This window comes from Schistocerca cancellata, chromosome 8 (assembly GCF_023864275.1).
Source record: "Schistocerca cancellata isolate TAMUIC-IGC-003103 chromosome 8, iqSchCanc2.1, whole genome shotgun sequence".
NCBI classification, from domain to species: domain Eukaryota; kingdom Metazoa; phylum Arthropoda; class Insecta; order Orthoptera; family Acrididae; genus Schistocerca; species Schistocerca cancellata.
The window spans coordinates 8,811,822-8,832,170 of NC_064633.1; the positions used below are offsets into that span (position 1 = coordinate 8,811,822).

A 20,349-nucleotide genomic window follows, 5' to 3' on the forward strand; every position below is an offset into this window, starting at 1 on the left:
AAATTTATGATACGGCTGCGTATAGTCGGGACATGTGTGGCTCCATCCTTTACATCTTGTTAAATCCTGTTTTTCTTTCATTAAACTCAAATTTGGCTTGTCGCACTGCTAGAATACCATCTTCGTAGACTCGCTGTTTACGATGTCTGCTGAATTCCGTCTCATTATCGTTTATATGCGTGTATGGCCACAGCAGATCGAGTAAAAGTGAGGATATTGTTTCATCTTGCCTACGCCTGTATGACACTGCAGATCTTTCACAAACCTCTCCCTCTTATAGAACCTACATGAATAATGGGGCGAAGGAATGGAAAGGAAACGGGGAGAGAAAGAGACAGGAAGGAAGTGATTACTTCCAGCCTCACAAAGCATTGCGGCAATGGAACTGTGAGAGTTGGAAATATTTTCTACCAGACCGGGGCGTGAACCCGGATGCTCCACTTCTCTAGAACAGTTGCCTTAGCCGCCTCGGCCGTCCGGACATGCCTTCTGTCACACTGAAATTCCCAACTCCCAGCTCGCACTCTCCATGAACTTACAGATTTCTCATTCCCGTAGGAGTTCGTAAGTTGGTTGTGCATCTGCACGGAAACTTTTCCATCAAACTGGCGTCGCGCCCATCGAATTATCTGTCAGACATGTGAAAATGAGATGTGGTGTTCTTTTGTAATTAGTGTCAAAATACAGGGTGTACATAAAGTCCGGGAACACTTCCAATTATTTATTGTACAAGAACCCAACATTGTACAGGTATCATACATATGTCATTTTGGAGAGAAACCATGAAAGGTTTTTTCATGTGTTACTAAAATGTAGACTTTCACGGCCGGAAATATCATGTCCATTATAATTATCCGGGCTGTTATGCCGTGGTCGGTTGATGAATTCTGTGTCGATTCCCAACGTTTCGTCTCCGACTGCGGGAGACATCTTCAAGGAGGTCCGTAGCTCAATGGAAGGTCCAACACGCCAACTGGCTCGCTACTGACAGTTAGTAGCGAGCCAGTGGGTGGCTTGTCACGTCGAAAATTCTACGGGCCATTCTTCTTCGCCGGGAGCACTGTCTCTGTATATTCCTGCTTGGACATATTGCAACAACGGCTGATGCCTCAAATGCAATCGGACTCTCCGTTAATCTTTCAGCAGGAGGGGTCTCCACCCCATGTTCATCGTAAAGTTCGTGCGTACCTGAACACGGAGCTGCCACATCGATGGATCAGCTATGGTACAAAAGGGGACAGCTGTTTCGTGAAATGGCCCCCTGAAACATCAGACCTCACTCCATGTGACTTTTTTCTGTGGGGATGCATTAAAGATCTGGTGTATGTACTGCCTCTACCACGTGATGTAGCAGAGCTCCGGGAGAGAATACAGGAAGCGACTGCCACAGTCGATGATGCCATGCTGGGATGGGTATGGCAAGAACTCGATTACCGCATTGTCGTCTGCCGGGTCACTCATGGTTCGCATATCGAATGTTTATAAAAAAAAACTTTCAGAGTTTCTGTTCAAAATGCAACATGTATGACACCTGTACAATGTTAAGTTCTTGTGTAATAAATAACTGAAAGTGTTCCAGGACTTTATTCCACGCTGTACTTAAATTACTACGGTACTAGTTGCTGCCGGCCGGTGTGGTCGAGCGGTTCTAGGCGCTACAGTCTGGAACCGCGCGACCGCTATGGTGCTATGTCTTCAAGGTGAGTGATGGTGACTATGTACACAAGTAACTTATAAATATCTGGATAGTAGCGGTATACATACGTATGCATGTATGTATGAATAAATGTACAGGGTGAGTCAGAACGAGCGCCCCTTTTCAGTTGTCTATTGCGACTGCAGGTGCCTGCCCAGGTAGTCGGTGACAGGCTAGCAGCACTGCAAGGGAGTGGGAAATGCAGTTACAGTGGAGAAGTGGAGTGTGCAATACCGTATCTGTCTGGCAGAGCTTTACACTGAAACGAAGTCAGTAGTCGCTACCCAACGAGCTTCCTTCAGGTTAAACTATCTGATGTGTCGACAGAGGGGCCGACACAGTGTTATTTTGAGGGGGCCGAATAGGCACGCTATAAGCTCACCCAGAATATCGTGAAGTCTGAAACAGGACGCTCAATGAATGCTAATAAGAAAAGAACGTAATGTCTGTTTACTTAACTTTATTATCCTTGTGGTATACATCGTTCTTGTTGAGACAGGCTTTGGACGATAATTATCAATTGCTATGTAAGGCTAATGGTGCCTTGCTAGGTCGTAGCCATGGACTTAGCTGAAGGCTATTCTAACTATCTGCTCGGCTAATGAGCGATGCTTCGTCAGTGTAGTCGCTAGCAAAGACGTCGTACAACTGGGGCGAGTGCTAGTCCGTCTTTCTAGACCCGCCATGTGGTGGCGCTAGGTCTGCAAGTACTGACAGTGGCGACACGCGGGTCCGACATGTGCTAATGGACCGCGGCCGATTTAAGCTACCACCTAGCAAGTGTGGTGTCTGGCGGTGACACCACACTATCCCTGTCCAATCAAGTGGTACCAACAGGACGGTGCAACTACACACACCGCTCTACTGTCAATGGACGAACTGTGCGAACCGGCTGGCTGTTGTGACCGAGCGGTTCTAGGCGCTTCAGTCGGGAACTGCGCTGCTGCTACGGTCGCAGGTTCGAATCCTGCCTCGGGCATGGATATGTGTGATGTCCTTAGGTTAGTTAGGTTTAAGTAGTTGTAAGTCTAGGGGACTGACGACCTCAGATGTTAGGTCCCATAGTGCTTGGAGCCATTTCATTTGTGTGAACCGTTTCCTGGACGTCTCGTCTCCCGATTTGGTGACGCGTCTTGGCCAGCATCTCCACCCGATCTCACGGCTCCCGACTTCTTCCTCTGGGTGTATGTTAAGTCCAGAGTGTTCGAAACTCGCCCTGAAAACCTCCAGGTGCAGGAAGCTAACATCCGTAGAGAAGCGTTCGGTGTTCTTATTGCTGTAATGGAAAACACTTGGTGTAGCAGCTTCATAGTTCGTCTACATGAGTGCTCCGATAAAGAAAGTGCTCATTTGAGTGATGTGGTCTTTAAGAAGTGAGTGGTATATGCAGCATGAAACTCTGAGGTCTCAGTAACACGTCTGCATTTGGAAATCGTGAACAGTTTAATAGGGGCGTTCTTTCTGTCACAACTAGTGTGTAGCAAGTGTATGTAAGTGTATAATGAATTTATTTGTATTATACGCCGTACTTCGAATCTTAGTTCAAAAATATTAAAAACGACAAAAAAATTTCTTTCTTATCAATTAGTTATTGCATTGCCTTAAGGCAGTTCTATAATGAACATTTTTGACCTTACCTTCTTTTGCGAGGATGTAAAGATTTCGTGGAGCACGCTACATAAAATTGTCCATAAGAAATAAACAGTTTTTCTAAATGCACATAGGCCGCTTTGGCTGTATGCCCTTTAGTTTTATTTATGGTCATTTCAAAAGCAGTTTTTGGTTTGAATTGCAATAATTTAAAATAAAATAGCGTGACATTTCTGTCTTTGATGCATGACACTTAAATGGCGCCATCATTGTGGATCTTCAGGCACCGCGGAAGCTATAAATACATGGGACAAAAAAATGGTTCAAATGGCTCTGAGCACTATGGGACTCAACTTCTGAGGTCATTAGTCCCGTAGAACTTAGAACTAGTTAAACCTAACTAACCTAAGGACAACACAAACATCCATGCCCGAGGCAGAATTCGAACCTGCGACCGTAGCGGTCTTGCGGTTCCAGACTGCAGCGCCTTTAACTGCACGGCCACTTCGGCCAACAATACATGGGACACTCAGCGTCTAAAACGCGACAGGCTTGTGACTGTTATGATGTGTCTCTAGGTCTTACAGTTGCATGATGTTCTGCACAAATTCAGGTGGATGTGAGACTGCTCCAAGGTTCGTTGCGTTAGAGTAAATTTCAGACCTCGAACTCTCTAGATCAGACTTTTGTTTGCGAGGAATATCGTTAAATAAATATAATTATTTCTTTAGGATTTTCAACACAGTGGATTAACGTCGGACTTTTTCATTGTACCTCCACAGCAATTCGCAGTAAAAACTGTACAGCTTCGCCAGATGATGTGCTGGTTCTTTATTAAATTTCAGAAACCACACATACGAGTCAACACTTGATTTGCAGTGTTGCAGAATAATCTATAAACCCTCCAAGTCACCTGAGTGATTAAGATGTTCAGTTCTCTGCTTCATCCTGTTAAGGATCAATATATTTTTTTACTATTTTCTAAAGTAGCCTAAGCGCTTCCTCAGTGTTCAATGTCTCTCCATATCATATTTCATCAAAATTTAGCGGTTTACTCATGAAAACGTTGCAGAGTTACAGTCATGTTTCTAATATTACTATGGATTAATGTAGCTGTGGGTGGAGGATTGGGGAGAGGCAGAGAATCAGTGACATTGATCAGGCAAAGACGACAGCAGCAGCAGTAGAAGTAACACCTGTAGTGGCAGCTGTAATGGCAGCAGTAGCAGCAGCACTAACAGTGGTTGTGGCAGGAGTAGCATTAGCAGCAGCAGTAACAGCAGCGGCAGCAGCAGTAAAAGCAGTGGCAGCAGCAGTAACAGCAGTGGCAGCAGCAGTAACAGCAGTGGCAGCAGCAGTAACAGCAGTAGTAGAAGCAGTGGTGGCAGTAGCAACAGCAACAGTGGTAGCAGCAGCAGTGCAGTGACAACAGTAGTAACAGCAGCAGCAGTAGTGATATTGGGAGCAGAGCAGTGACAGCAGTAGTAGCAGCAGTAGCAGCAGCAGTAGTGGTAGCAGCAGCAGCGCAGTAACAGCAGTAGTAGCAGCAGCAGCAGCAGCAGCAGCAGCAGTAGTGATATTGGGAGTGGAGCAGTGACAGCAGTAGTAGCAGCAGTAGCAGCAGCAGTAGTGGTAGCAGCAGCAGCGCAGTAACAGCAGTAGTAGCAGCAGCAGCAGCAGCAGCAGTAGTGATATTGAGAGCGGAGCAGTGACAGCAGTAGTAGTAGCAGCAGTAGCAGCAGCAGTAGTGGTAGCAGCAGCGGCGCAGTAACAGCAGCAGTAGCAGGAGTAGCAGCAGTAGCAGCGGCACAATAACAGCTGCAGTAGCGGCAGTAGAGCGGCCTGTAGAGTGGTGCCCTTAACTGTGCGCGCAGCGAATGCTCCGTGTGCAGGGACAGCATCAGCGACCCCTACCCTCCAGATGTGAAGGGCAGCCCGGGTTTCGAGAGCGTTGCCACTGCCTACAAGTCAGCCCTCAACAACCATGACGACTCCTGCCGCCAGAACCAGCCGCACTCCTCAGGTAACCGCCTCTCTGACTTTGCCACACACCACTACAGGTGAGGTAGGCATGCAGACTGAATGAGACTAGTTTCCTGTCAAGTATTGTTTCAATAAGATTTATTAATCTGTTACTAATAACATTCGGTGTTTTTGCTAACCTCTACGAAACTGAAGAAGAGTTACAGAACCTGTCGAACTGAATGAGAGTAAGGATTGAGGGTTAAACCAAAGAAAGATCGAAGTGTTGATGATTAGCAGAAATGAGAGTAACAATCTTAATATCGAAATTAAGGAACAAGCTGTAGGCGAGGTTAAGAAATTGTACTTTGGCAACAAAACAACCCATGATGAACGTAAGAAGGACGAAAGATACTATACCTTTGTGGAGTAATGACTAGAATATCCCACCAGCGGTCGGCGATACTGAGGTGGAATCGATTACTCGCTTATATAAGGAGCAGAACGCGGACGCTGATCCCCGTGGCAGCAGAGGCTGCCAGGAGGCGCACTTCAGATGGGTAAACACTTTTCTCTCTCAACCGCTTTAAATGATCACGCACTGCAGCATGGAAAGCAAGTCACACACTGCACATTAAGCACTCCTTTACATACCATTACTGTAAGTTGTTGGTTACCTCGTTGTCCACTTCTATTTCAATTTACACTGACTGACAAGAGAAGTGAAGCATGAATTAATGGAGGAGGAAACGGAGTGATAATTCATAGGTTGAAGGGGTGTTTATGTTATTTCACTGATTACGATAACGAGACAATACTACACAGAACTTGTTTGAGCTCCCCGCGGCCTGGATTCATTAGCTGATTCAACTGATAAAGGTGTGACAAAACCGTTGTATTCTCTGCTGGGTCGATCTAGTCCGCACCTGTTGTAACTGGTCCTTTGACACATTGGGTATTGTCACTAGGGCATAGCTGAACTACGAGCTGATACTATTTATCTTCTGTCAGGGACAGTTGTGGAGATCTTGCTGGCCAAACGAGTATGTCAGCATCATGTAGGCAATCCATAGAGACACGTACCATGTATGTAAGAGCATTGCTTGTTGAAAAATGGCACCTCAGTACTGTCGCATGAGGGGTCGCACATGAGGACGTAGAATATCCGTTATGTACGGTTGTACTGTCAGTTTATCCTCAGCCACTATCAGCCGTGACCTGAAGTCATACGCGATGGCTCCCCACATCATTACATCACGAGTGCCACCCCTGTGATTCTCACTGAAAGAGTTGGACCTCTTTCCAGTTCCCCACCGTATTCACCAACGGTGGTCATCCCTTGTAGTGCAGAACCTCAATTCATCAGCAGTTCCTGCTTCCCAGTCATGGAACAAATCCAAACGCAACTATCTGTGTTGTGGCGTTAAAGACAGCTTACGCATGGGACAGTTATTTCCTGGTCCGGGTGCTACTAGTCTCTGACCAATGGCGTAGAGGGACACAAAGTGTTGCAGGGAGTCCGTTACTTGTTGTCGGATGACAAGCGCAGATATGCAGAAGTTGCGATGTGCTTGTATGTAATATAGTGATTCTCCCTTCTTGTTGTCAGATGTGACGACCACTATTTCTCCTTCACATTCCCATGGAGACTAACATTGGGCCAGTGTCTCATCCTAAAATCCCACAAATCAAGGTATTGTACAAATTGATCGTCTTGCAAAATGGAGATCCACAATATGGCCCCATCGAAACGCTGTCAGGTGCAGGTAACGCTGTCTTTGACGAGTACACAGCATCCACATGTCTTTCACAGTGATCACTCAGCATCTAACGCTATTCACACGCCTTACGTAGCCTAACAGGCCTGATAAGAACTCTAAACCGACCAAAATTAATTCACCTCTCATAGAGAAACGCAACTCTCAATCATTTGCATACCCGCCAGTGCTGAGTGTCAGTGCTGAGTTACATTGATGTTCAACCATTTTCCTTCTTTGCTTCCCTTCTTTGTCAGGCAGTGTAGATAAAACGAGGCTATTTTTATTGCGTGTATGACTCTCTGAAATTTATCGGCTCGCAACTTATTGTGTGAAGTCACGAATGACCGCGTGTTCGCTTGTACCGTCTGAGAAGGTGTTCTGCACAAGTTTGAACTTCACTCGAAGCATTCTCCTGCTGCGAGAATGAAGAGTAATTTGTGATTGCATCCAACTGTATACAAAAAAAAAAAGGAACAGACTTCCTCACGTAAGAAGGTAGTTACTCTCGAAAATGATTCTACTGCCACAAAATATCGCCCACAATTCGAAAAATTTCTGACAAGTTCCGCCTGGAGCACTGGAGTGTGTGCGGAAGTTTTCAGAGTCGAAATCATAAATGAAGAGAATAGAAGCGTCTGATATAGAGTGTTGCAAAGAGATTCTGAAGATTTAGTGATATAGTGAAATAAGAATTGCAGAGAATAACTGCTGGGTCGTCTGAAAGGAATATGTAGAAATCATTAGATGAAAGGATGAGATGAGAAGACTTACGTTGAAACACTAATAAATGACTTCATCTGCGTTAGAAGGAGCCATAAAAGGAAAAACTCTACAAGAAGAGAAGAAGAAAGAAGTTGGAGAATATCCATCAAATAACCGAGGACGTTGGGTGTAAATGCTACTCAGAGATGAAGCAGTATCTACTGGAGACAAATTGTGACCCAACCCATAAAACCAGTCAGATGATTATCAACTCGATGAAACTCTGTAACTGAAATGAATCGGTCACAGCTGTTTCGTATCTCCATATTTGACATATTTAGTCACGTTAATAGACTGTATTATAATTTAGTCTTTGTTTCTGTGTTTGAGTATAATCAGAAAAGAATATCGAATACAGGTAATTTCAAACACCATTCTAAACGTCATTTATAAACTAATACGGTAGAAAATTTTTGAGGAAAAACATCAGACTGTTTTGAAGTTGTTATTTTTTTGAATAAATATGTTTTTAATACCTGCAAACTGTAAACGGGATGGAAGACTTTTTTTTTACATTTTTACCACCGGCGTTTTTCTCCATCTGTATGTTATCTTCCATTAAAATATAGTATCGATGTAGCTGACCTCCTGTGATCTTATTTTAGGCCTAAAGCCATAACACATGCATCCATTGTTGTGTACTTGCCCATTTATGGTCTGTGCTGTAAGTCTAGGATATAAGATGCTATATTCAGAGATTCTTTACTGCGCGACAGCGATTTCTTTCCAAAATAGCGAGAAATACTCAGTCGATTTTTTAACCTTAAAAACAAAGAAGAACAATCTGAGTTGCACTGTAGCGAGGCTACTTTTCTCATTCATATTATGTCTCCAAAGTGTGCGTGAGAGATGCATTTTGAAAATGTTTTCACCTCACCTTAACCACTACTTACGAGGGAATCTCCCCTCGCACCCCATTAGATATAATGGTAAGATAGTCCAGTGGGTAACCCGTGAAAACCTGAACACAGATCAAGCATGAAAGCGAGAAGAAGGGTACCTAACTGTGAAAAAAATAAGCAAAATTGGAAACAGTGAACGACCCAAGCTCAAGATGTGCAAAATCGAGCGAACTGCAAGAACAACGGCGTCGTCATTGTGCGGTCACAGTGTTGGACTGCATGCCGGGATATCCGAGTTCAAATCTCCCTCGCACTCCATTTTTTTTCACAAAATTATGAACTTTGCGTCCATTTCATTGACGTGTCTGTTCTCCTACTGCAGTCTTGGCAGTTGTTATAGTATACATTGGTTATAGACTGAGTCGTGTGCTACGAATATTAAATAAATAAATGTGAGGAATAGTGAGATCTGGCGAGATATGGCATAGACCTCTCACAGAAATGACAACAAATGAAATAAAGGAATTCAAGACACAAAACTTCCTAAACGGAACGCAAGAGTCGTAACATGTGGTACTTGTGTAGAACAAATATTAGGTACGCATATCTGAATGTCCTTCCCTTAAACCTCAGCGTTGCAAACGGACGTTACACCACGACACAGACACAAATTTGAATACACTAAACAGACACATCAATGACCGGACAGCCAGTTCATAATTTTGTGAAAAAAAAAAAGGTTATGGAGCACGACAGAGATTTGAACACGGATCTTCCCTTTTCGCAGTCCAACATCGTGTCCACATAACCACGATGTTGGGGCGTTTCAGATTTGCTCGACTTAAACGTCTTGAGCTAGGACCGTTAACTGTTTCTATTTTGCTTCTGTTTTCACAGTTCAGTACACCTTTTTCGTGTCTTCATGCTTGGTCTATGTTCAGTTTTTGACGTGCTGTCTCCTGGGACGTCTTAACACTAAATCTGAGAGGGTGCTAAGGGGAGTTTCCCTTGTAAACTTTGATAGTGCACAACAAAACGCACGAACAAGGCATTAGCCAACACGTTCAAGAAGAGACGTTCTGTTGCTGGTGCTGAGTAGTTGCAATAAGCTGATTTTAGTCACTGTCTGAATGTGTGGTCTGAGTGTGCACGTTAAAGATCTAAGTTAATCCAGTGTTTCAGGGTGTGTGCGTGTGTATGTATGTATGTGTGTGTGTGTGTGTGTGTGTGTGTGTGTGTGTGTGTGTGTGTGTGCGTGTATTTGAGTGCGTGCGTGGGTGTGCTCGTGCGTGTTTATGAAATGACAACCTTCTAATCTTCCCAGAAGGAATCTTCATACTCACAAATTGATGTGAATTCCTTCAGTTTAGTTTCTTCAACATCGTCTGAGTATTTGTGGCAATATAAACCTCAAGAAAGGCTTTCTGGATCCACAAAGCATCCATTTCACTCTCACTACCTACCTGTATAGTATTGAAATCAAACAATATTGAACCTAAAAAGAAAAATTAGAATCATATATAATCTTTGTTGTCGGATCGAAGCATTTTCTGAACATTGTGATACTGAAATAAAAAGAATTAGAAATATCTAACAAGCCTTAATTTACAGGACTCATCGGATATTTTACAGAGGTCTTGTGCGAATTAAAAAGCATAATTTCAAAGTTGTTGTTGTGGTCTTAAGTCTGAAGACTGTTTTAATGCAGCTTTCAAAACTAGTGTGTCCTGGGCAAGCCTCTTCCTCCACAAAATACCTACTGCCACACACATCCTTTTGAATGTGCTTACTGTCTTCTATCATTGCGCCCTCAACAGTTTCTACCCCCCCCCCCCTCCTCCACCGATCCCACATGTGCATACACACTTCCCTGTAATATCTAGCTGACAATTCCTTGATGCCTCATAACGTGTCCTGTCAACCCACCCCTTCTTTTTGTTAAGTTGTGTGACAAATTTCAGTTCTCTCTAGTTCTATTTTGTACCTCCTCTCAGTTACGCGATCTACCTATCTAATCTTCAGCATTCTTCCGTAGCAACACATTTCAAATGCTTCTGTTTTCTTGTGCAACTGCTTATTGTTCACTTACAAGGCTAAACTCCAGGGAAACAGCTTCTGAGAAGAAATCGTAACATTTAAATTTATATTCATTATTAACTATATCCTCTTTTTCAGAAATTATTTTCTTGCTGCAGCCAACCTGTATTTTATATTCTCCCAACGTTCATCATCGTAATTTATTTTGCTGCTCAAACAGAAAATTCACTTACTGACTTTAGTGTCTCATTTCCTATGCTAATTCCCTCAGTATCACCTGATTTAATTCGACTACATTCCATTACATTTGTTTCTCTTTTGTCGATTCTCATACAGTAACCTATCTTCGAGAAGAAACATTCCATTCAACTACAGCTCAGAGGCCTTTGCTGTTTTTGAGTGGACTACATGCCATCACGAGATATCCATTTTTTTCTTTTCCCTGATCTTTAGTTCTGTCTCCAAACTTTTCTTTGGTTCCCTTCACTGCTTGCTCAGTGTACATATTGAATAACGCTGGTGATAGGCTACAAACCTGCGTTCTTTCTGTCCTTCCTCTCTTATAACTGTCTTTTGTTTTCTGTATAAGCTGTACATAAGCTTTCGCTCCCTGCTACCTTCAGAATTTCTAAGAGTATATTCCAGTAAGCACAGTCCATAGCTTTCGCTAAGTCTGCAAGAACTGAAACATAGGTTCGCTGTTCTATAAGATATCTTCTAAGACAAGTTGTAGGGTCACTGTTTCCTCGAGTGTTCCTACATGTCTCCAGGACCCAAAATTATCTACCAGAAGGTCAGCTTCCACAAGTTTTTCCAATCTTCCGTAAATAATTCGTGTAAGTATTTTGGAAACATGATTTATTAAACTGACAGTTTTGTAATATTCACATATGTCAGTACATGATTTGTTTGGAGTGGGAATTATTACATTCTTCCTGAAGTCTGATGGTACTTCGCCTGTTTCGTATATCCTGCAGATTGGGTGGAATAGTTTTGTCATGGCTGGCTTTCCCAAGTATCGCAGTAAGTCTGTAGGAATATCATGGGCACTGAGAGCCTTGTTTCGACTTAGACCATCCAGTGCGCAGTGAAACTGTTTTCGCATTATCACATCACTCATCTCATTTTTTCTACTTGCTGCTCCAATACTATGATATTGTCTTCCAGTTCATTCTCCTTGTATAGCTCTCTATATATTCCTTCCGCCTGTCAGCTTTGCTTTGTTTCCTTAGTACTGGCTTTCCATCTGTGCACTTGATATTAATACAGTTTCTTCTCTTTTCTGTCCCTATAATCTGCCTATAGGCGGTGTCTGTCTCCTGCTAACGCAAGATTCTAAAGCTTTGCATTCGTCCTCTGGCCTTTCCACCTCAATTTTGCACTTGATGCAGTTTTTGACGTCTGTATTCCCTTTATCTTCTTCATTTCCCGCATTTTTCCATGTTATGCTTCTGTCAGTTAAACAGCAAACATCTTGTGTTATCCAAGGAGTTTTACTAGGCCTTGTCAAAACTATGTGACCATCTGCTGTCTTCATTATTTCATCTATATAAGTTACAGAAACGTCGAATGGGTATTTCTTTCCCCTGTTTCAGTCGCTCGTTGCCTAACTCTCCTGTTGAAACTCTGAACACTTCTGCTTCTTTCAGTTTAACTAGGTCCCGTCTCCTTATCTTCCGATCTGTTTGCAAGTCCTTGAATTTTAATCTATTATGTAAAACTAATAAATTGTGGTCAGTGTCCACATATTCACCAGCAATTATTTTACACTTCAAAATCTAGTTTAGAAGCCTCTGACTTACCACTACACAATCACAACGAAACCTTCCGGTTTCTCTGGCTCTCTTTCAAGTTATACTATTCTCAAACAGAGTGATAGCAGTAGGTAAATTATTTTCTGTACAAAATTCTACGAGCCAGAAACCTATTTCATTCCTTTTTTCTAGCCTGTTTATTAGCTTAAGTGATCTAAAATTCCACACTCCAATCTGTAGAACTCCGTGTTCCCCGTCTGTGATAAGATGAAAATTCAGATTCTATGAAAGAGAATAATATTTTCTGATTTTTTTCGAAAAGCTAAAATTTATTTTCAGGAAAACAGGGACTTAATTTGAGGATATATCCAGCTATTACCTGCTTAATAAAGGCCTAGATGTCTAGGTACATGCATATTTACATAATTTGGAAGAAAACCACATCTTCATCATCCGAGAAATAAGTAATGTAGACGAATGAAGGAGAAAAACATGCGCCAGACACTTACAAACTGAGCCCAAAATTCAACTTTATATGTTCTTCGTCAGTAAATTATAAACGGCTGACTAACTGATGCAGATTTCTGATTCCTTTATATCTCATGTTTCGAAGATTTCATTTCATGGACTAAATTCCGGAGATTTTTGAACGTAGTAAGTAACCTTATCAGTGAAACGTATTTTATCGTTTCCGAAAGCCTTCCGGCATTCGTTATTCTCATATTCTTACACGAGAATTTCATTACAGATCTTTCTTCAGAGTATGAGTTTTGCTTTGGAGCAGGACATTATTACAGCTTTCAGTAACAAAAAGTTCTTTGACTCCCTTCAGCCATTACTTGCGTTTGTAAAAATTCTGTTTGAAAGAAACCGATAAAAATGTTCGATAGATACCTACGCGAAAGAACACGTGAAGATGCATGTGTCCCTAAAGCTGCGAGTCGAAATATCCCTATCATGATTATGGCCACAGTCTGTTGTTTTCCAAACAAATGTATCACGCCCGCTCGCTTTGTTTGTGCATCAACATTTGCATGCACGGTCATGTCTGTTTGTGGAGATGCTGTTGACAAACCGAATTGGCGTTCATCCCTCTATTTGCTTTTGTAACGAAGCGGGAGTGTCAGTACTCCCTTGGAAGCGATATCTGTAATGAAGCGAGCAAGAGAAACGTTGTGCATTGTACACCAGAAGGTAAACACGCCATTCCCGCTACGTTATAGGTCACAGGAAGGCATATTTCTGAATTGTTTTTCCGGTGTGTTACTCACAGCTGACGAGGCATGCAATAGGAAAAGTGGAACAACGTTAATTAAATTTAAATTAAATTTACAAAATTGAAATGTCATTACTCTCTACTGAAATCGTTGACTGTTTGTAATTAGATTATCTTAAATCTTTATATTATTTCAATGACTTCTTAATCATATCAACTGCATTGTACATATAGTAATGCTAATATCATCTAGATACTGTACTGCTATCCTTAGAGATGCATGTAAATAAGGGCGAAATCAGTAAGGAACTGGTACGATTTCCCCTTGGTTTACTGTTTGATGTAGAATGAATTATTCTTGCAGGAATCAGTGGAAAGGTAACCAAGACGTAATCATGTTGTCATTTCCGATTTTCTTTAGTGGGGCACTGGCAATTCAATATAGAATTTTTTAAATGAATATAACACATTTTTTCATTTGCATATATCCCTATAATTGTCTTCATTAGTATTAGGTGTAATAGGTTATTCATCCAGCTTCTAGCCTGCCTGTCTTTTTGTTTACTTTGTTCATTCTCTTTGTTCATTGTGTGTGGATGCTTCTGTACTCCCAGTGATTTTGTGTACCACTAAAGGTAATGGCTATTTCTGAATCATCTGCTTACCTATGTGATAGCATGTACATTCTACAGATAAGGTACATTTCTTTTAACTCTACTGCTTGTTGGAGAGCGGTATAAATACTATTGTAATAACACCTGATAAATAAGGAGTACATAACATTGCGATATTGCATAAGGGCGATGGAAGTTTGTAAATCATTATGACATGGCCTGTTCCCCAATCACTTGATGCAAATTGACTAGCCCTAATTGATGTTCATTTGGTTCTGAAGAAAATTTTGATACAAACGTGATAGTATCTAGTTGATTCAACCTTTAACTTTGCATTTAAATGTGAACTGTTATGGAACTTCCCACTGTGGCTTATAGTTTTAATCACTTAGTTAGTTTCAAGGTTCACTCTCAAGCAATGATAAACCAAATAAATCACATCTTCATTACATCTTAAGGCTCTCAAAGCTCATAAAATTTTAGAAAAATCTGGCATGTTTTGAACATAACAGCTTTCCACATTTTTACGAACATGAAAACTGGTACTGTTACAATTTTATACGAACATTGATGTCACTTAATGTTCCAAAAATAATTGTTTTGAACAATAAATGAATCGCATAAACACGTTTTCAAGTTAAAAGTTACATATTTTAAAATATTTCAAACTGAATCCTCTTTCCTAATGAAACTTCCATGTAAGTAATGGTAGTGTATTGACCATACTTACAAAAGTCTCTTTATGAATAAGGCTCAACTGATAGAGTAAGAAATGTTGGATACAGTAAACACACAAAATTTAGTATCATGACTGAAAGTGTTTCATTTCACATATTTCTGTATGACTGTATATTTAATTTTATTTGTTACATGGAAGCAGAAATTGTGTATAAGCTAGTTTTTAGCACTTAATTTTTTTTAAGGAGACCAATATTTACCATTCAAATACATACTTCCAAAAGCAACTGTTTAGAATGTGAAATGGACAAAAATATTGCAACATGTAATAACTCAAAATTCAAATTATTATGCAGGATCAGACAGTCTCAAACCAGTTTACAATAATCTTTTATCATAATGTGGAATATTTATTACTAATGTACTGAGTGATATCGATTAACTAGCTGTCAGTATAAAAGAATTTAGAGCATTTCTTGAAAAAGTCATTCAAAAATTGAGGAAATGTTTTGGAGAATTAAAGGTAAATCTATATTGTAGAATTCCATTATCCTTAAAGAATATAATTAGAAAGTAAAATAGGAGGATTATGACAGAACTCATTGAGCAACACCCCATCGCTGATATTGCGCACTGGCTCCATAAAAATGTATAAGAAATCCCCACTAAGCGACTGTAATGACTGTACTGAAATATTGTTTCATTCCTATAACAAATGTGTACATATGTTCAACAATGGAAAATCCAGGATGGAATTTGATCTCAGCAGCTAGAGACTGCAGTCGCGTGTGTGTTGAGTTGCATTTGTGTGTGTGTGTGTGTGTGTGTGTGTGTGTGTGTGTGTGTGTGTGTGTGTGTGTGTGTGTTCCATCTGTTCTATCTCTAACGAAGGCCTTGTTGGCCAAAAGCTCATTTTCTGACAGTCTTTTTGCTGTATGTATCTGTAACACAGCATCTCCACTATACATGAGTAGCAACTATCCTTTTCATAACATTGTTACGTATGTAATATGGTGGTCTTCTGTCAGAATGCTGGTGTGATGCATCTCTCCACAGTAATGTATTCTGTGCAAGACCCACCTCTCCATACCTATTGTAAACAACACACATCTGAACCTGCTTCATTCCTTGGTTTCCGTCTGCAATTTTTAACCCCAGAAATACCAAGGGTGGAGAGGAGGGGGCTACTTTGTGCCCACCTTCTGAAACTATTGTATACAGTATAGTGATATACTTTATATTTTAAAATTTTGAAAAAATGTTGACTCTTCTTAATGATTTCTTATAGAAGATCCCTTAATTGCTTTAAATTTCTCAGTAAAACTTAACCTGAAAATTTAGATTTTGTAGACGATGTGCCCCCCCCCCCATGAACCATGGACCTTGCCGTTGGTGGGGAGGCTTGCGTGCCTCAGCGATACAGATGGCTGTACCATAGGTGCAACCACAACGGAGGGGTATCTGTTGAGAGGCCAGACAAACATGTGGTTCCTGAAGAGGGGCAACAGCCTTTTCAGTAGTTGCAGGGGCAACAGTCTGGATGATTGACTGATCTGGCCTTGTAATATTAACCAAAACGGCCTTGCTGTGCTGGTACTGCGAACGGCTGAAAGCAAGGGGAAATTACAGCCGTAATTTTTCCCGAGGACATGCAGCTCTACGGTATGATTAAATGATGATGGCGTCCTCTTGGGTAAAATATTCCGGAGGTAAAATAGTCCCCCATTCGGATCTCCGGGTGGGGACTACTCAGGAGGACGTCGTTATCAGGAGAAAGAAAACTGGCGTTCTACGGATCGGAGCGTGGAATGTCAGATCCCTTAATCGGGCAGGTAGGTTAGAAAATTTAAAAAGGGAAATGGATAGGTTAAAGTTAGATATAGTGGGAATTAGTGAAGTTCGGTGGCAGGAGGAACAAGACTTTTGGTCAGGTGATTACAGGGTTATAAATACAAAATCAAATAGGGGTAATGCAGGAGTAGGTTTAATAATGAATAAAAAAATAGGAGTGCGGGTTAGCTACTACAAACAGCATAGTGAACGCATTATTGTGGCCAAGATAGACACAAAGCCCATGCCTACTACAGTAGTACAAGTTTATATGCCAACTACCTCTGCAGATGATGAAGAAATAGATGAAATGTATGACGAGATAAAAGAAATTATTCAGGTAGTGAAGGGAGACGAAAATTTAAGTCATGGGGGACTGGAATTCGTCAGTAGGAAAAGGGAGAGAAGGAAACATAGTAGGTGAATATGGATTGGGGGGAAGGAATGAAAGAGGAAGCCGCCTTGTAGAATTTTGCACAGAGCATAACTTAATCATAGCCAACACTTGGTTCAAGAATCATAAAAGAAGGTTGTATACCTGGAAGAATCCTGGAGATACTAAAAGGTATCAGATAGATTATATAATGGTAAGACAGAGATTTAGGAACCAGGTTTTAAATTGTAAGACATTTCCTGGGGCAGATGTGGATTCTGACCACAATCTATTGGTTATGAACTGCAGATTGAAACTAAAGAAACTGCAAAAAGGTGGGAATTTAAGGAGATGGGACCTGGATAAACTGAAAGAACCAGAGGTTGTAGAGAGTTTCAGGGAGAGCATAAGGGAACAATTGACAGGAATGGGGGAAAGAAATACAGTAGAAGAAGAATGGGTAGCTCTGAGGGATGAAGTAGTGAAGGCAGCAGAGGATCAAGTAGGCAAAAACAAAAAGACGAGGGCTAATAGAAATCCTTGGGTAACAGAAGAAATATTGAATTTAATTGATGAAAGGAGAAAATATAAAAATGCAGTAAATGAAGCAGGCAAAAAGGAATACAAACGTCTCAAAAATGAGATCGACAGGAAGTGCAAAATGGCTAAGCAGGGATGGCTATAGGACAAATGTAAGGATGTAGAGGCTTGTCTCACTAGGGGTAAGATAGATACTGCCTACAGGAAAATTAAAGAGACCTTTGGAGAGAAGAGAACCACTTGTATGAATATCAAGAGCTCAGATGGCAACCCAGTTCTAAGCAAAGAAGGGAAGGCAGAAAGGTGGAAGGAGTATATAGAGGGTATATACAAGGGCGATGTACTTGAGGACAATATTATGAAAATGGAAGAGGATGTAGATGAAGACGAAATGGGAGACAAGATACAGCGTGAAGAGTTTGACAGAGCACTGAAAGACCTGAGTCGAAACAAGGCCCCGGGAGTAGACAACATTCCATTTGAACTACTGATGGCCTCGGGAGAGCCAGTCATGACAAAACTCTACCATCTGATGAGCACGATGTATGAGACAGGCGAAATACCCTCGGACTTCAAGAAGAATATAATAATTCCAATCCCAAAGAATGCAGATGTGAAAATTACCGAACTATCAGTTTAATAAGTCACAGCTGCAAAATACCAACGCGAATTCTTTACAGACGAATGGAAAAACTGGTAGAAGCCGACCGCGGGGAAGATCAGTTTGGATTCCGTAGAAATGTTGGAACACGTGAGGCAATACTGACCTTACGACTTATCTTAGAAGAAAGATTAAGAAAAGGCAAACCTACGTTTCTAGCATTTGTAGACTTAGAGAAAGCTTTTGACAATGTTAACTGGAATACTCTCTTTCAAATTCTGAAGGTGGCAGGGGTAAAATACAGGGAGCGAAAGGCTATTTACAGTTTGTACAGAAACCAGATGGCAGTTATAAGAATCGAGGGGCATGAAAGGGAAGCAGTGGTTGGGAAGGGAGTAAGACAGGGTTGTAGCCTCTCCCCGATGTTATTCAATCTGTATATTGAGCAAGCAGTAAAGGAAACAAAAGAAAAATGCGGAGTAGGTATTAAAATTCATGGAGAAGAAGTAAAAACTTTGAGGTTCGCCGATGACATTGTAATTCTGTCAGAGACAGCAAAGGACTTGGAAGAGCAGTTGAACGGAATGGACAGTGTCTTGAAAGGAGGATGTAAGATGAACATCAACAAAAGCAAAACGAGGATAATGGAATGTAGTCAAATTAAGTCGGGTGATGCTGAGGGAATTAGATTAGGAAATGAGACACTTAAAGTAGTAAAGGAGTTTTGCTATTTAGGGAGTAAAATAACCGATGATGGTCGAAGTAGAGAGGATATAAAATGTAGACTGGCAATGGCAAGGAAAGCGTTTCTGAAGAAGAGAAATTTGTTAACATCGAGTATAGATTTAAGTGTCAGGAAGTCATTTCTGAAAGTATTTGTATGGAGTGTAGCCATGTATGGAAGTGAAACATGGACGATAACTAGTTTGGACAAGAAGAGAATAGAAGCTTTCGAAATGTGGTGCTACAGAAGAATGCTGAAGATAAGGTGGGTAGATCACTTAACTAATGAGGAGGTATTGAATAGGATTGGGGAGAAGAGAAGTTTGTGGCACAACTTAACTAGAAGAAGGGATCCGTGGGTAGGACATGTTTTGAGGCATCAAGGGATCACAAATTTAGCATTGGAGGGCAGTGTGGAGGGTAAAAATCGTAGAGGGAGACCAAGAGGTGAATACACTAAGCAGATTCAGAATGATGTAGGTTGCAGTAGGTACTGGGAGATGAAGAAGCTTGCACAGGATAGAGTAGCATGGAGAGCTGCATCAAACCAGTCTCAGGACTGAAGACCACAACAACAACAGACGATGTGACTGTTCAGAACAAATGTTCATATTGATGTTTTCAGTTTCAGGACTCTTATTACTCATGTATATATCTTTGAAAGGTATGTTGTCAATGGAAATCAGTTAACGAGTTTTTAAGTTTTTAATCCTTATTTATGGTGGTCATAAAATAGCCCACTGCTTCCCTCACTGTAAACATTATGGAAAACACGTTGTTATTGCAGAGACTGTGCTAAAAGATATTTTCATGTTTTGAACCCTACTTATGCATGAGTAGCTATATAAAAATCATGTTGTAAATAGCCTTCACGTGTTTGCCGCCAGATCACGTTGTGCAAATTCCACAATATTTCCTCGGAGCGACTGTCCGACATCTTCAAGTGGTTCAACCTTGCTGGTGGCTAGGTACGACTGACGTCATCTGCTTTTTTTTCCCTTTATTGCAATTTTAATCACCTGATACAGGCGGGCTGGCAGCAGCATAGTACGCTGCTCTTCAGCCTTAAGGGGAACAATAACAAGACATATAGGTAATACAGACAAGACAGTAAAAACGGCGGGCAAAAAAAGGAGATACAAAAAACAATAAACAAGAAGCCGTTCACGCTGGACGCGAAAAAACACTTGTGGACACGGCGCACAGAACACGGATGACGGCGACGGCACTCGTGAACAGTTGAGGCGTGACGGTGACAGAACACTGAACACAAATCGAGGCACACACACAACACACAGATGGCGATGATCTCCGGCGCGCGAAAGTCCACTGAGCGTGTACGAGTCCGGGGACCTGCCATGACGTCATCTG

At 41.3% G+C, this 20,349-nt stretch overlaps 1 protein-coding gene across 3 annotated transcripts in view; it reads left to right on the plus strand.

Moving 5' to 3' along the window:
• The window catches only part of LOC126095054 (acetylcholine receptor subunit beta-like 2), a 333,294-nt gene that overhangs the window by 225,806 nt on the left and 87,139 nt on the right, over positions 1 to 20,349 (plus strand). For 2 of the 3 annotated variants that reach the window (XM_049909737.1, XM_049909738.1), the window contains exon 9: positions 5,179 to 5,309. In XM_049909737.1, coding sequence (XP_049765694.1) covers positions 5,179 to 5,309 — 131 coding nt within the window. Of the gene's footprint in view, positions 1 to 5,160; positions 5,310 to 20,349 lie in introns of all 3 variants that reach the window. The other variant, XM_049909736.1, reaches the window with a different exon arrangement.